The sequence below is a fragment of the Tenrec ecaudatus genome, chromosome 6 (genome assembly GCF_050624435.1).
Source record: "Tenrec ecaudatus isolate mTenEca1 chromosome 6, mTenEca1.hap1, whole genome shotgun sequence".
Classification (NCBI taxonomy): domain Eukaryota; kingdom Metazoa; phylum Chordata; class Mammalia; order Afrosoricida; family Tenrecidae; genus Tenrec; species Tenrec ecaudatus.
Window position 1 is genome coordinate 59,700,782 of NC_134535.1, and position 14,690 is coordinate 59,715,471.

Sequence of the window (14,690 nt, forward strand, 5' to 3'; positions counted from 1 at the left end):
AAAATGAATTTTAATGAGATGCTGAGAAGGAAAATGGAGGTTTTGTGGAGATTGCAGCTGTGAGCGTTGGCCGTTTGTTGTTGTGGTTGCTGTTTTCGGTGGTGGAGAGGGTGTGTTACCTTGCTGTGCTTCATTTCACTTCAAAATATGGGGCTATACTTTTCCTTTACACAGGAAACCTTGGGTCCTGTTCTCTCTCTTCTCCATCATAATTGTTATATTACTCTCTCACCGACGAAAAAGGAGGGGTGGGAGGGAATCACCGGAAGAAGTAGCAAGGAAAGAGGGAAGTGGATTAAGATCCCAAAGAGCAAAGCCGAGAACCAGAGGAGGAGAGTGGGTGGGCAGGTGCATCCCTGAAGGCCTGTGGCTGCTTTTAGGTCCCACCGAGTTGGTTCCGACTCATCGGGCCCCCATGCACAGCAGAACCCAGCTCTGCCTGGTCCCCAGGCATCCTCTCAGATAGGGCTGTGTCGGAGCCCATTGCTGCAGCTGCTGTACCAATCCTCGTGGAGGGTCTCCTCTCTTTGATGGATCCTCTACTTTACTAAGGATGGTGTCCTCAATGTCCTCAGGGGTCAGGGCCTTCTGGATAACATGTCCAAAATGCACAAGAAGACGTCTCACTGGCCTCACTTCTAAGAAGCATTCTGGCTGTACAGCTTCCAAGCTATACAGGGCAGTGTGTTATCATCCAACATATACTTGAGGGCCCACATTTCTAAGTCAGGAAGCACCTAAGTATCCAAGCCAAACAATTACAACGAAACAAGCCAGTTGCTTTAAAGTAGATTCTACACGGAGCAACCTCCTGTGCGTCCTAGCACACCTGTGATCATGCGGTTTGCATGGCTGCAAACCCATTCAAAGGCATGTCCCCGGGCCTTTTTCCTCTGCGATGTCTGTGGGGGTCCAAGCCAGCAGCTTTTTCTTTACTAACTGTGCACTTAACTCTCCATGCCCCCGCCCAGGATCTGTGTGTGCAACAAGGTAAATCCCTCCGTGGTGCCACGTGGCAAACGAACTTCAGTAGCCACACCCTTGACCAACTGGGGCCAGAGGGCAATTCTTCCTTTCCCAATATTTGCAAGACACAAACGTCAAAGTAAGACACCTAAGTGAGTCTGCTCCAATGTTCCTTTTGGCTTGCTGGGTACATGCATCCGGTCATTCAATCGCCAAGCTCCTTTGAAGAATTCACTATGGGCAGGCCATGAAAGGTCCATACACTGGGTCAAGGAGAGAAGAAAACATATCAGTCCTCCAAATGCCTATACACTAGAAGGGGACACAGGAAAAATTCAGTTACTGTTTTTAAAGATCAAACATGGAAAGGGCCACAAAGAAGACAACTTGGTGGTGAGTGAGTGAAGTAGACATTGGAGACTCTCCCACCCGCTGTGAAGGATAGCAGTGAGCAGAGAAGAAAACGTGTGGGCAAATCTCCTAAGCAAAGGGTCTAGAGTGTGGACTACATGGTAATGAACATTCCTGGATGTTAATATGCTCAATTGCTGATCAAAATGGTCATGGTTCAAATTCAGCCTTCAGTTTAAAAAACAAAAAGTCTATCAATTGTCTTCTGAAATCGACTTCTATTGAAAACTCCACGGGGCACAGTTCAATGCTGACACACAGAAGGTGTGCATGAGTCAGTCAAGTTGAAGACCACAACAGATGACCGGGTGCTTGAAGACCACGACAGATGACCGGGTGCTTGAAGACCACGACAGATGACCGGGTGCAGAAGTTGAATGCTTTGAACAGGGCGGTCTTCTGACCTGATGGGTGTATAAATGATCACATTCTCTGTCTTCTATAGAACGGCAGCAACACCGGACAGGAGCAAAGGGGCCGAAACCATGGCAATAGATGAACAAATGATGGCATTGACTCGGAGCAAGGGGGTTGGTGGCCGTGGCAGAGAAAGGGAAAGAACTGGAGGTTTGGTTGAAGGTGGAACTGACGAGACTTACCGTGTATGGATTCTGGAGGAGAAGGGAATTTTTAAAATAAAGATGACCCCCAGGTTGCCTGGCTCAATTTCTCAGGAGGAAATCCTGCCATTTCCTGGGACGGCCAGGTGGTTGGAGGGATGGGCGAATGGCGAGAGAAAAGCAATACTTTTTATTTGTTTCCCAGTAAATGGAAGAAAGACCATGGATGACAGATTTCAAACAGTATCGTACATTTTAATATGAAAAGTGTCACTTTAAAAAGGAACAGGCAAACTGGCAGTGCCCAGAAAGGAATTGGTAGTGATAGGAAAATAAATACTACCTAGGAGACAGGCTCAGCAAGGAGAAGCTACGTTGATCTGCTGCTCATTTACCCCTGGCAAAGTCAAGAGTTCACACGAAGGGACATGTCAAAGGCGAGTCTCTAACATAAGTTTGTCTTTGCAAATGTTCAAATGATTTGGATAATGATCTTGATTTAAAGCAAGGTTGTTGTTTTGTTTTTTTAATTTGAGTTTCGAAGTCACAGTCATGCTTTCACCCTTGTAACCCTCAAACATATAAACTCTTGTCTATGTTCCATAATTTGGTTGATCGTCTGGCAAAGGAAACAGTAGAACCTAGGATTTTCTTCTGGCATTAATTATATTTATGAAAGATCAAATACTGTTACTTGTACTCAATCTTCCTACACATGATGAAAATGAAAACCATGTGCTTTTATTATGAAATTATATAGGTAAATGGCTGTGATGGAGAACTAAAAGTGATATGTAACAATAACTTAAGACTTGACTATATTTTTGAGATGTGGTATATTGTTTACTTTCCTTAAAGCACACGAAAAAAATTTTCAATGCTGCCAGGCATAAAATTAGACAGGCATGACATTTTCCAATGTGTGGCTTATTTAGCACCTCTCAAATGTGAATGTAGAGTAGGTGGAGCAGCAAATAGACAAATACAATTTTCCAAGAAAAAATGTGTGGGCAACTTCCAATCCATTCAGTCTGTTTGAGTTGGAGAGAATCTATTACGAAGAAGAATTAATTCTCAAACTTAAAAAAATAATAGATCCAAAACCACACCCACTGCCAATAAACAAATCAATTCTAACCCATGACAAGCCCATAGAAAGTCATTTATCATTGAAATTAGATGTGCAAACAGAAGTTTATTAACAAATGCAAATGTATTTATGACACGTAGGGAAAGATAGCTAGATGTTAGATGGGAGAACAGTTTTAGAAAATGCATAAGAGCAGCTGTTTGGATTGGTCAAAGCCCTGGCATGGTAGCCCCTGCCCCCTAGAGGAGACATCATACGTGATACATAGAACTTCTCTAGCTAGAGCTGGGTGACAGAGGCAGGAAAATCTTCAACTGATCAGGCCCCTCTATAGCCTGAGCATTGTGCAGTGAGTAGCGTGGCGGTGTCGATGTGAAGAGCGGCACCTTTCTGTTCTGTGGTGTATTATTTCTAGAGCCTGATGAAGAGGGAGCTACAAGAGGCTGTCTCCTCCAGGGGAGATTGACAGCAGGGGTTCTCCCCCTTCCTCGTGCCACGTGAGACCCTTTCATGCCATTCCTCATGTGGTGGTGACACCCCCCAACCATAAACTTAATTTTGTTGCTACTTCATCACTGTAATTTTGCAACTGTTATGAATCGGGTGACCCCTGTGAAAGGGTCGTTCAACTCCCAAAGGGGTCGTGACCCACAGGTTGAGAACTGCTGATTTACAGTCTAGGAAAGCCTGTGAGTCAGCATTGACTCAGTGGCAGTGAGTTTAGTTGTTGGTTTGGGGCCCTCCGCAAGCCTTGCGGAGAGGGCTGTCTCCCTCGCCACCTGCAATGTCTCGTTTCTGTAATGTAATACAAATTGGCGCATGCTCGCTACATCTTTAAACATGAGAAAACAGCAACACTGGGAAATGAATGAATGAACTTTCAGAACTAACTGTAAAATGCTGCAAAAGAATATGTAGACGCCTTATTTAGATGCCTTATAGGCCAGAGAAGAACCACCCTGTGGTTTCCTGAGGCTGTGAATCTTGACGGAGTAGAAAACCTTATCTTTTACCTAAGAAGCAGCTGGTGATTTTGAACTGCTGACATTGTGGTTAGCATCCCAGTGCATAACCCACTATATCACCCTGCTTGGTGGCATTGAATTTGTTTGTTTTATTGTTGTTGTTGTCAGTTTGTTTTTACTTTTGCGTTTTCATCATTTTACAATTTGCACATATTTGAATACAAATGGGAAGTTTTAGGCGTCCCTTGCTTGTATTTTTAAACTGAAAATTATAAACTGTGAGAGAGAGTTAAGGTGTTCTTTTACGCTTTCCCCCCAATTCCTTGTTTCTCTGGTTTTCTTCTTACTGTTGCTGTTTCTCTCTCTCTCTCTCTCTCTCTCTCTCTCTCTCTCTCTCTCTCTCTCTCTCTCTCTCGTTACAGCTTGACTTGTGCAGCCCCTCACACTCAATAGTCCATTCCTTGTTCAATTGATTACATGCCTTTATCACATTCCAACCATAAAGATGAGGGAGAAACACTGACTTGTCATTGGTCAGAGCAACTTTGGCAAAGGGCTTTCACATAAAGAAACGTACTCTGTCCAAAGATCTCTGACACATTCTCCAGAGATTTGGGGAAGATGTTGGGAAGAGGAAGTGAAGATTTGGGTAGAGTAGCCTGGAAATCAGCGATCCTGGATGCTAGACTATGTCTAACCTTGCGTACACCATCCAATTTTGCTGAACTAACATGAGAAGATTTTGTGAAATGACTTGTAAGATCAGGTGACAGCACTATTGGCATTCTGGCTTTTTTTGGGGGGGGGTGTCTGCCTTGGTGACATAGGGGCCACACATTGAATTGCTAAGTGAAAAGTCAGGAGTTCAACACCATCACTGGCCACTCCTCCGGAAAGAGGTGAGGGGCTTTCTACTCCTGTAAAGAATTACAGACTGACCCCCTTGAGGCAGTTCTCCCTGCCCTATAGGATCACTCTGAGTTGGCATGAACTCGATGGCCATGAGTTTAGTCTGATATAGGTAACACTCTGCCTATATTGGAGAGTATTCAGCAGCATCCCTGGCCTCTACCCAATAGCTGCCAGTCACACACCCCATCCTTACTTTATCTATCAAAATTGTCTCCAAACATTGACCAATGCCCTTTGACGGGGCCAAATCCCCACCCATTCAGAAGACTCTCTTGTAGCTTCACTTTGTGAAGGGTCGCTGATGGCACAGTGGTCAAAGCGCGTTGGCTGCTAACCTTAAGGTCGATGATTCCAGACCACCAGGGGCTCTGCAGGAGAAAACAATCTAGTCATCCACTTCCACCCAGGGCACCCTCGGGGTCACTTGTGCTCTGTCCCAGAGGTCACTATGAACCGGAACAACGTGATGACATACAATCGCACAGCAGTAACCTCCCTGGTTCTTTCTGACGGCCCAAACTTTCTGAGTCACTCATAAACATTATACAGTCTCCTAATTCTGCTTGTCCCTAATTATTGATATAGAATCACTTTGTATACATGCCGCAGAGAGGTGGATTGCAAAGTTGACCTCTGACCAGAGATGAAGTAAACAGATGGCTGATTGCAAACTACACCACCAAGGTTGCTTGTCATAAACACAAAGACATGACGAGCGGGTACTCTGCACTAGCGCTTGTTTGCACCACTGTAACCATAACGATCACAGTTGTCGATCTCTCCTTGGCTTTCTCGGTTTCATTTTTGAAACATGCTTTTCCAAAGCCCCAGTGTCAACAGGCAAGCAAGTGTTCTGCAGAAAAAGTATATTTCTTTTTATTTTATTTTTTAATCATTTTATTGGGGGCTCACACAACTCTTATCACAATCCATACATACATCAATTGTATAAAGTACATCTGTACATTCATTGCCCTCATCATTTTCAAAACATTTGCTCTCCACCTAAGCCCCTGGCATCAGCTACTCATTTTTCCCCCTCCCTCCCCACTCCCTCATGAGCCCTTGATAATTTATAAATTATTATTTTGGCATATCTTGCTCTGTCTCACGTCTCCCTTCACCCACTTTTCTGTTGTCGGTCCCCCAGGGAGGAGGTCGCATGTGATCCTTGAAACTGGTTCCCCCTTTCCATTCACTCTCCCTCTATATTCCCAGTATCGCCACTCACACCACTGGTCCTGAAGGGATCATCTCCCCTGGATTCCCTGTGTTTCCAGTTCCTATCTGTACCAGTGTACATCCTCTGGTCTAGCCAGACTTGCTTGCAAAATAAAATTCGGATCATGATAGTGTGGGGGGATGGGAGGAGGAAGAATTTAGGAACTGGAGGAAAGCTGTATTCTTCATCAGTGCTACATCGCATCTTGACTGACTCATCTCCTCCCCTAGAGCCCTCTGCAATTCACTATGGTAAGATTTTTTTTGTTCCAATGATGCCTGATACCTGATCCCTTTGACACCTGATGATCACACAGGCTGGTGTGCTTCTTCCATGTGGGTTTTGTTGCATCTGAGCTAGATGGCCGCTTGTTTACCTTCAAGCCTTTAAGACCTGAGACGCTATACCTTTTGATAGCCGGGCACCATCAGCTTTCTTCACCACATTTGCTTATGCACCCATTTGTCTTCAGCAATTGAGATACAGTATATTTCAAGAGCTTGGCATATACCATACATAACCTTCCACTAAACATATTTTTATAATGGTACATTTTTATTTTGCTTTGTTTCTTTTCTCATTTAATTGCTTGGAATTAGAAAAGATACTGGCATACCTTCAATGCTATTGCTTTATCATTTGTGTAACTTAGCTCAAGAAGCCAACCCTGTTATCATCCAATTAATAATGTTCTGGTTTAGCTTCTGCTTTTGCAAAGCATTGTCCAGGTGTCCTGTGAGGTTTATAAACACTGAAGAGGTGTAATTTCCCAGCTTCTCTCACACTGAGGCGCCATGCATACACATAGAATCCTCTGAGTGCCCAAGGCCATTCCTCATCAGTATTATCTATCCGGTAGTTGAAGAAAGAGCCCTGGGGCACTTGCAGCTGAGCATTGGGCAGTTACCTGCAAGGTCATTGGTTCAAACCCATCAGCCCCTTCTCAGGAAAAAGGTGAGGCTGTCTGCTCCTATCAAGATTTATAGCATCAGAAGGACCGTATTAGGTTGCTGCGAGTGTAATTGCCTCAATAACAGTGGATTTTCGGGGATTGGGTAATTGAAGAAAAGCAATATACATGTTAGAAAGTAATTATAATAATGGGAAACTTGTCACTTAGTATTAGATATCTTTGTATTTCCTTACACAGTAGTAATATTTGTCATGCAAATACTTAGAACTTCAGGTTTTGCAAAATGTAATATTTTGCTGTAGAGAGTCAATGAAAAAATGAATAAAAAATTCCAGGTTATGACTAAGTGAGTTCACTGAGAGTTCAATTAAAGACATGTATTTCTAGTCATCCATCATACATCATAGTCTTTTCTTTTACCCAAACCAAAATCCACTGCCACTGAGTCAATTCCACTTCAGAGTGTTGGTTTCTGAGGCTATACGTCCTTACAAGCTTCAGCTTTTCCTCAAAGAGCAGCTGGTTAGCAGTGCAGCGCTTCAGGGGCCTCATTTCAGAGCACAAAGACACGCTCTGGGTTTGATGGATTTGAAGGCCAGTGGTGAGAAGCGCCCCTGCTGCGGTCCAGCTGGAGGGACTGTGCTGTGGAAAGAGCTGCAGCGGAGCTCACGGCACTGGTGCTACGCCAAAAGCCTAACCCACTGCCAGCAAGTCCATTTGGACGCCTGTGATCATCGGACAGAGCAGAGTGGCCCCCGTGGGCCCCCGTGGACTGTCACTCTTGCCAGGCGTAAGAGCGGCACATCTTTCTCGCCAGGAGGAGCTGATGATTTTGAACAGTTGACCTTGTGGTTGGCCGCCGATTGACATACCCCACATACCTTATCGGTGCTACCCAGTGCCAGCATTTTCCCTCAGAGCCACCCCACGGGTCAGAGCAGAACTGCTCCCAGGGCTTTCTTAGCTGTAGTCCGTATGAAGCAGACAGAGGAAGGTGGAAACCCCGTCAGTGGGCAAGTCAAACTTCAGGGAAGGCCTGGCTCCGCCACAGCTAGCTGATGACTGGGCAAGCCACATGCCTTGATGCAGAAGAAGGCCAAAATCACCTCGGGTGACCATTCTCTCACCCCACACTCCTTAGCATCTCCAATGGGAAGGGCATTTCACCTATATCAGCCCTTCTTTATTTATTCCCTCTCTCAACTTTCTGGTTGCTAAAAATCCACCATGTTAGACCTGACATATCAAAAGATTGAGTTTTCACTCTGTGTTAAAAAAAAACAAAAAAACCTCCAAAATCCCATGTGTATCACAATTTCTTGTGTTTGTTTTTTCCATTGCTAATTTTGACTCACTTTGCTGATGTCTGAAGACCGTCGTTGAGTAAATATTTTTCGGCTAGAGTGACAGGTGGTACTTTCCAAGACCTGCATCTTCAACCACACATCACATTTGCCTCGGTGTGAAATTTGCACATCCTTTGTAGTGTACTTTTTTTTCCCTCAAAATCCTGAAAATGTCCCCATCTTCCTCTCATTTTACTCTTCTTTCACTTAGCCTACACAGGTTTGCTTTGTAAGTTAAGAATGTTTTTATTCCACACTGCCAAGTTTCATAAGAACACATTGCAGTCCGTGTTATTCAAGGCTGAATCCATGCTGTCCTGCACCATGCTTGACATGCAGTGAGACTGAAAATGCTTGTGCATTATTTCCTTCTCTTCCATTGCTTCTTGCTCTGGATTAATGGTGACCCTTCGCTGACCTCCATATGTATACATCATGCCCCCTCTTGTTTTCATCTTCTTCTATCCTGTGCTCCGAGTTCCAGGCAGTCTTGTGAGTTGGACAGACATACTACTGGTTACATGGTCTGTCTGCATAACTCGTTCCGCTCTTTATTGCTTGCAAAGATTGACATTCTGCTACTCAAATTTTCAGTACCCTGCATTCTATTTTTAAATTCTCCTAGGGCACCTGTTTTTCTTAGATTCTGGTATTGGTTTTGTCTTTGTTTGCTTGTTTATTTTCATCATGGCTCTTTTATCCTCTGATTTTGTGAAGTAGACATTTTCACCAATATCATTTTGAGCATCCTGGGCAACAACATCTTCTAAAATTCTCCTATAATCCATTCTCATTGTTAACTGTGCCTGACAGTTTTAAAGAGATTCGTTCCTAGGTGCCTTTTCCCCCCATTTATCGTGTCACGAGCATGCTGTGATGGTCGCTGCTGCCAGGTGTTCTAGAGCGTGACAGGCCAGCTCAGAGCAGCGCTGTGTGCCACCGGACAGAGCCTGCCCAGCCCGGCGCCCTCACCCTCGGTCTTGTGTTTTGAGTCCGTTGTGGCAGCCACTGCGTCAATCCATCTTGTCGAGAGAGAGAGATGCCCTCTTTTTCTCTGCCTCTCTACTATACCAAGCAAGCATGATGTCTCTTAGCAATCATGGTAAATATTCATTTAAAAATGGGGATTTATATGTATATAGACTGTATTTCCAGGAGGTTTACAATATAGGGATGACTAGGATCGATAGGCGCTCTGAAAGAAAAGGAAAGACAGAATTAATTTTTGTGACTATTTTAGAGAAAATAAAGGTTGCAAAGTGTGAGGAAAGACTTCTCTCTCCAAATAACACTTATTCTGTCATGGGCTCCTAGCACCAAATTAAAAGTCAAAACCAAACACTGTCATCGAATCAGTTCCGACTCTTAGTAACCCTATAAAACAGCAGAGATGCCCCTTTGCATTTCTAAGGCTATAAATCTTTATGGGAGTTGATAGCCTCCTCTTTCTCCCATGGAGCGGCTGGCAGGTTCGAACTGCTGACCTTGCGGTACCTTAGTAGCCCCACGTGTACCCCACCATGCCACCAAGACACCTTCAGGATTAAGTAGGGATGTCTAATTGGCTAGAGACTTTTTCAGCTGTAAATGGCGCCTGTGCTGTGGACGTTCAAACAGTTACAGATAACTGGGGAGTCACCTCTTGTGAATGAGCTTACGCAGCCATTTTCTGAGAGCAAGCTTGAGGAAACAGGAGGACACTTAGTTTCACACTTTGAAGCAAGGAAATCAGCCTTGAGAAAAGGAGGAAGGGAAGCCTCTGACAAGAGGGACCTGAGGACGTTGTGCAGCTGTTGTGATGATGTGACCAAAGCTCGGCCAACTCTTATCAATGGGTCAGAGCGTTGGGCTCTGTGATTTTGGAAATGGATTGCCCGTTTCAGAAAGAGCTCTGTAGAGACTGAAGGAGAGGACTACTTCTGCTTTTTTTTCTGCAGGCATGAAAAATGAGAGTAGAAGTAGGTGAGAAAGATTGCTCTCCAAATTGTTTTTGGAGACACAGTTTAAAAATAATTTTTCAAGTGTTGCCCAATACATTAATGTCTGTCTGATACAGCTATTTGTTAACACAAGAAATTAGCATCACTATTTTTATGGATAATTTGCCAGATGCTTTTTTTTTGTTGTTTGTCTTCTATGCCAACTCAGAGGTAGCTCTCTGGTTGTACGTGTGTATTTATCATGCCCTATTTCATTGCTATTCTTCTGACAAGCCTCCAGGTCAGTGGTCTTAAGTAAAATTTCCCATCGCATCACACTGACATTTGGCATTTCTATAAAATTAGTCAAATGAGCTTCTAAGAATACCCTTTGGGAACAGATTCATGTCCATCTCTATTCACAATGGAGGTTTACCACTGTGTGCCACCAAGTCAGCTCCCCTGTAAAGAGACCTGGCATGGCTGGAAGGGACAGAGCGTTGGTCAGCCATGGTCCATCTCCATGACCCCTGCAATGTTGGAGCCATCGCTTTGGCCTCCATGTCCCTCGATCTCACTAAGCGCCTCCCTCATTTTAACCCCTTCTCCACCCTGCCACCCTGGTATTTCTTTTTCCTAGCAATTCTCTGTCCTGATGACATGACTGAAGTAGGCCGGCACATTCGTTCCATAACTAGACAAAGAAATATATCCTTTTGAGACAAATCTCAATACCACAGAACTGAAAGAGCATCCAAAAGGCCAGGCTTACTGTTCTGATCAGTAAACCTTTATTTTGGTTTGTCGTCTACGAATTGGACACAGAGGCATCGCTAATGTACGACAGGTGAGCCACTTCAAGGGCACTGCCACTGAGCAGTGCCTGGTCACACGTGCAGTGTCCTTTGCCAGCAGTGAGAGATCGTTCAGCAGGTGTAAACGAAAACTTTCCTAGTCTCCATGAGTCAAGGCCAAGTGTGGGGTCTTGCTTGGTGGAGTGTCAAAAGAGAAGAAACCGGAAAAAAAATGACATTGAGCAAAAGGAAGGTGTCTTTGCCATTTTTGCGCAGTGCCATCATGTTATAAGCAAATTACTGAGCTTGTATGGTTGAGTTGATATTGTGGTAAAGGAGCCCTGATGGCTCAGTGGGTTATGCAGTGAACTGCTAATCACAAGACTAACTGTTCCACCAGCCGCTCTGGGAGAAGAAGACGAGGCTTTCTATTCCTCTAGAGCTGCCCACAGGGGCAGCTCTACTCTGTCCTATAGTCGGTGTGGACTCAATGGCAGGGAGTTGGGAGTTTGCGTTACTAAGGTTTGTAAATGTATCTGAAGGATGGGTCGTGAGGTTTGGACAGAGGAGCAATTCCAGCCCCTGCCCCAGTCTCTGTGCTCCACGGCAAATGCTCGGGGTGGAGGAGATGAGGTGCTGCTGTTCCCTTAGAGAGCTGTGACGGCCCTTTCTCTCTCCCTCGGCAGATTCTCTACAGATTAAAAGAAAAGTGGCAGCTTTCCTTGAGACAAGATAAAGAGAAAAACCAAGAGATCCACTTATCCCCCATCGTGTTGCAGCCAACGCAGGCCGAGGCAAAGGCCGTGAACAGCATGGTCCAGCCCGAGCTGACCCCGAAGGTGTTGAATGTTGTTGTGGACCCCCAGGGCCGATGCACTCCTGAGGTCAGAGCTGCCACCGCTGCGTGTCCTTCCCCGTTCAAGATGAAGCCCATAGGACTTCAGGAGAGGTAGGGTCGTTTCTGTATCCCTACGTGTGGCTGTACACAGAGTGGGGCCATGGTGGCATGGTGAACACAATTAATGTGACTCCACTATACATGTAAAAAAACTTAAAATGACACATGGTTATATATATTTTTGCCATAATTTATGTTTTATATGTAATTATTTATATATAAAGATACACTGGTGTTTGTCAGTTAAATCTATATTTATTTACATGTGTATTTTTATATTCATACTTAGCTTTTCTTTTTAATTATGAAGTTTGCATCAACTGGAAAGACTGGAACTAAAGAGAGTTGGTGTCACTGAATGGCATCCTTTATCCCTACAAAAGGTCCCCAGGGCTTTGCCAGGACAGATGCAGGGTCTCCCTCATACCTGTACTCTCAAAGCAGCTGATCAAAACTCCAGGGACTCTGTCTCAGGCTCTGAGACCAGAAAAGCCTGCTCTTACACATGGTGTATTTTCCCAAGTCTGACACGCATGCCCCGGGTCCAGCCCTGCCACCGCCTTTTATAACTCAAAGCCCAGGTGGCTTTCTACGATCACATTTCTTCCCCAAAGGTGATGAAACGCCAGCCTGACAGCAGAAACACGGGGAAGATGTGACAGTGAAGGAGGGGTGGGAATGCCTAGTCGGAAGGAAGTACAGGAGGGAAATCCGGCGTCACTTCCTCTGGAAGCAGTTCCAAGCCCCTGCTCCCACAGTCCTACCCCTTTCTCTCTCCAGTCTACCCTGCCAGCTCTGCTTTAGCGGCCTATCCTTGGCTTTCATCTGTTGTCCTGTAAGTGTACAGTACTTGCGGTACTTTGTGGTGTATTCTAAATTCTTATTTACTACTCAACCCGACCAAGAGACTCTAATTTTCGTAAAAGCATGTGGATGAAGATAGGGCTGAACTGGGCCTTCATCTCTTGGATATAAAACACAGGTGCTGGGAAATCAGGAGTTCCTAGAAATCGAGGCTTGAGTTGATGGATGAATGTCATCGTAATTAATTCTCCAGGGTTAGCAGAGAAATGCTTGGCTTATTCCAACACCGTTCCTCTTCCTTTCTGACCCGCCAAGGCAGGTGAGTGGAGAACCTCAAGACTGAGAGAGAATGAAAAACATATGGTGTCCATGAGGTCACAGAACACTTAGGGCGTGTCAGGTCTTAAAGCGGACGGATGCTCACGTGGGTCAGGAGGACTTTAAGCAGCCTTTCGGGGCTTTCTCTTCTGGAACCCGGAGTGAAATCATTATCCTCTGCTTATTCCATGAGCGCCGACTCCATTAAAATCACCACGAGGCCATAACGGCTCCATGAGCCAGGTCCTGCATATCAAGCTGTCACCGTCGGTGGGAGGATTGATTACTCTGCCATGATCAATACCAGGCGAAATACACGGGATTCACTGCAGGCAAAGGATGCATCCATGCCCTCACTTCTGTGAGGACGAAAGGCTCTCGGAAGACCAAATAAATTATGATAGCCCGCTCTCCCTGCTTTCAGCCAGATCAAAACATTTCATTGATTCTTGCTCCTCCTTATTTTGCCTTTGGTAATTCCCTCTTTTCTGTAGCCGTCATCCCCCCGACACAGTGCTCATTACTTCATAAATGAATGATCACACATGATTATAAGCATGACACGAGGCCTACGGGGTGTTATCTATTTCATATATATTGTTTTATGAAAATCTTCATTCACTCGACCTGCCTGCCTGCCTGCATGTAATTGATACTCTTCTGATTTCACTTGCTCTTACAGTACTTGCACCACAGGTATCCCCCAAGTGACATTCTATTCAGGTTACGATGATCCGCAGTTGCAGCTGTCAGGTGTTGGGGTGTGAGGTGGGGGAGTGTGTACATTGTATCTTTCGGACTATGCACTGCATGCAGTGCTGTGAGCAGGTGACTTGTTGATGTCCTCACTCCCGGATGTTGACTCAAGAGCTGTCCACTGTGATGCTTTACTGTTCAAGACAGCGCCACAGAGCAGGCAACAGCGCTAATAATGGAAACTTTCTTTTATATTGTTTTAATTGTTTTATTAGGGATTCATACAACTCTTATCACAATCCATACATACATCAATTGTGTAAAGCACACTTATACATTCGTTGCCCTCATCATTCTCAAAACATTTGCTCTCCACTTAAGCCCCTGGCATCAGCTCCTCATTTTCCCCTCCTTCACCGCTGCCCACTCCCTCATGAGCCCTTGATCATTTAAATTATTATTTTGACACATCTTGCCCTGTCCGACATCTCCCTTCACCCACTTTACTGTTGCCCATCCCCCAGGGAGGAGGTCACATGTAGATCCTTGTAATCGGTTCTCCCTTTCCAACCCACCCTCCCTCTATGTTCCCAGTATCGCCACTCACACCACTGGTCCTGAAGGGATCATTCTCCCTGATTTCCCTGTGTTTCCAGTTCCTGTCTATACCAGTGTACATCCTCTTGTCTAGCCAGACTTGCAAGGTAGAATTCTGATCATGATGAGGGGGGAAGCATTTAGGAACTAGAAGAAAGTTGTATTTTTCCTCATTGCTACATCCCACCCTGTCTGGCTCTTCTCCTCCCCAAGACCCCTCTGCAAGGGGATCTCTGGTGGCTGACAAATGGGTTTGGGGTCTCCACTCTGCACTCCCCC

General features: G+C 45.0%; 1 protein-coding gene across 1 annotated transcript in view; it reads left to right on the forward strand.

Moving 5' to 3' along the window:
• The window catches only part of PTPRR (protein tyrosine phosphatase receptor type R), a 279,519-nt gene that overhangs the window by 164,268 nt on the left and 100,561 nt on the right, over nucleotides 1-14,690 (forward strand). The window contains exon 8 of the mRNA XM_075553227.1: nucleotides 11,785-12,047. Coding sequence (XP_075409342.1) covers nucleotides 11,785-12,047 — 263 coding nt within the window. The remainder of the gene's footprint in view (nucleotides 1-11,784; nucleotides 12,048-14,690) is intronic.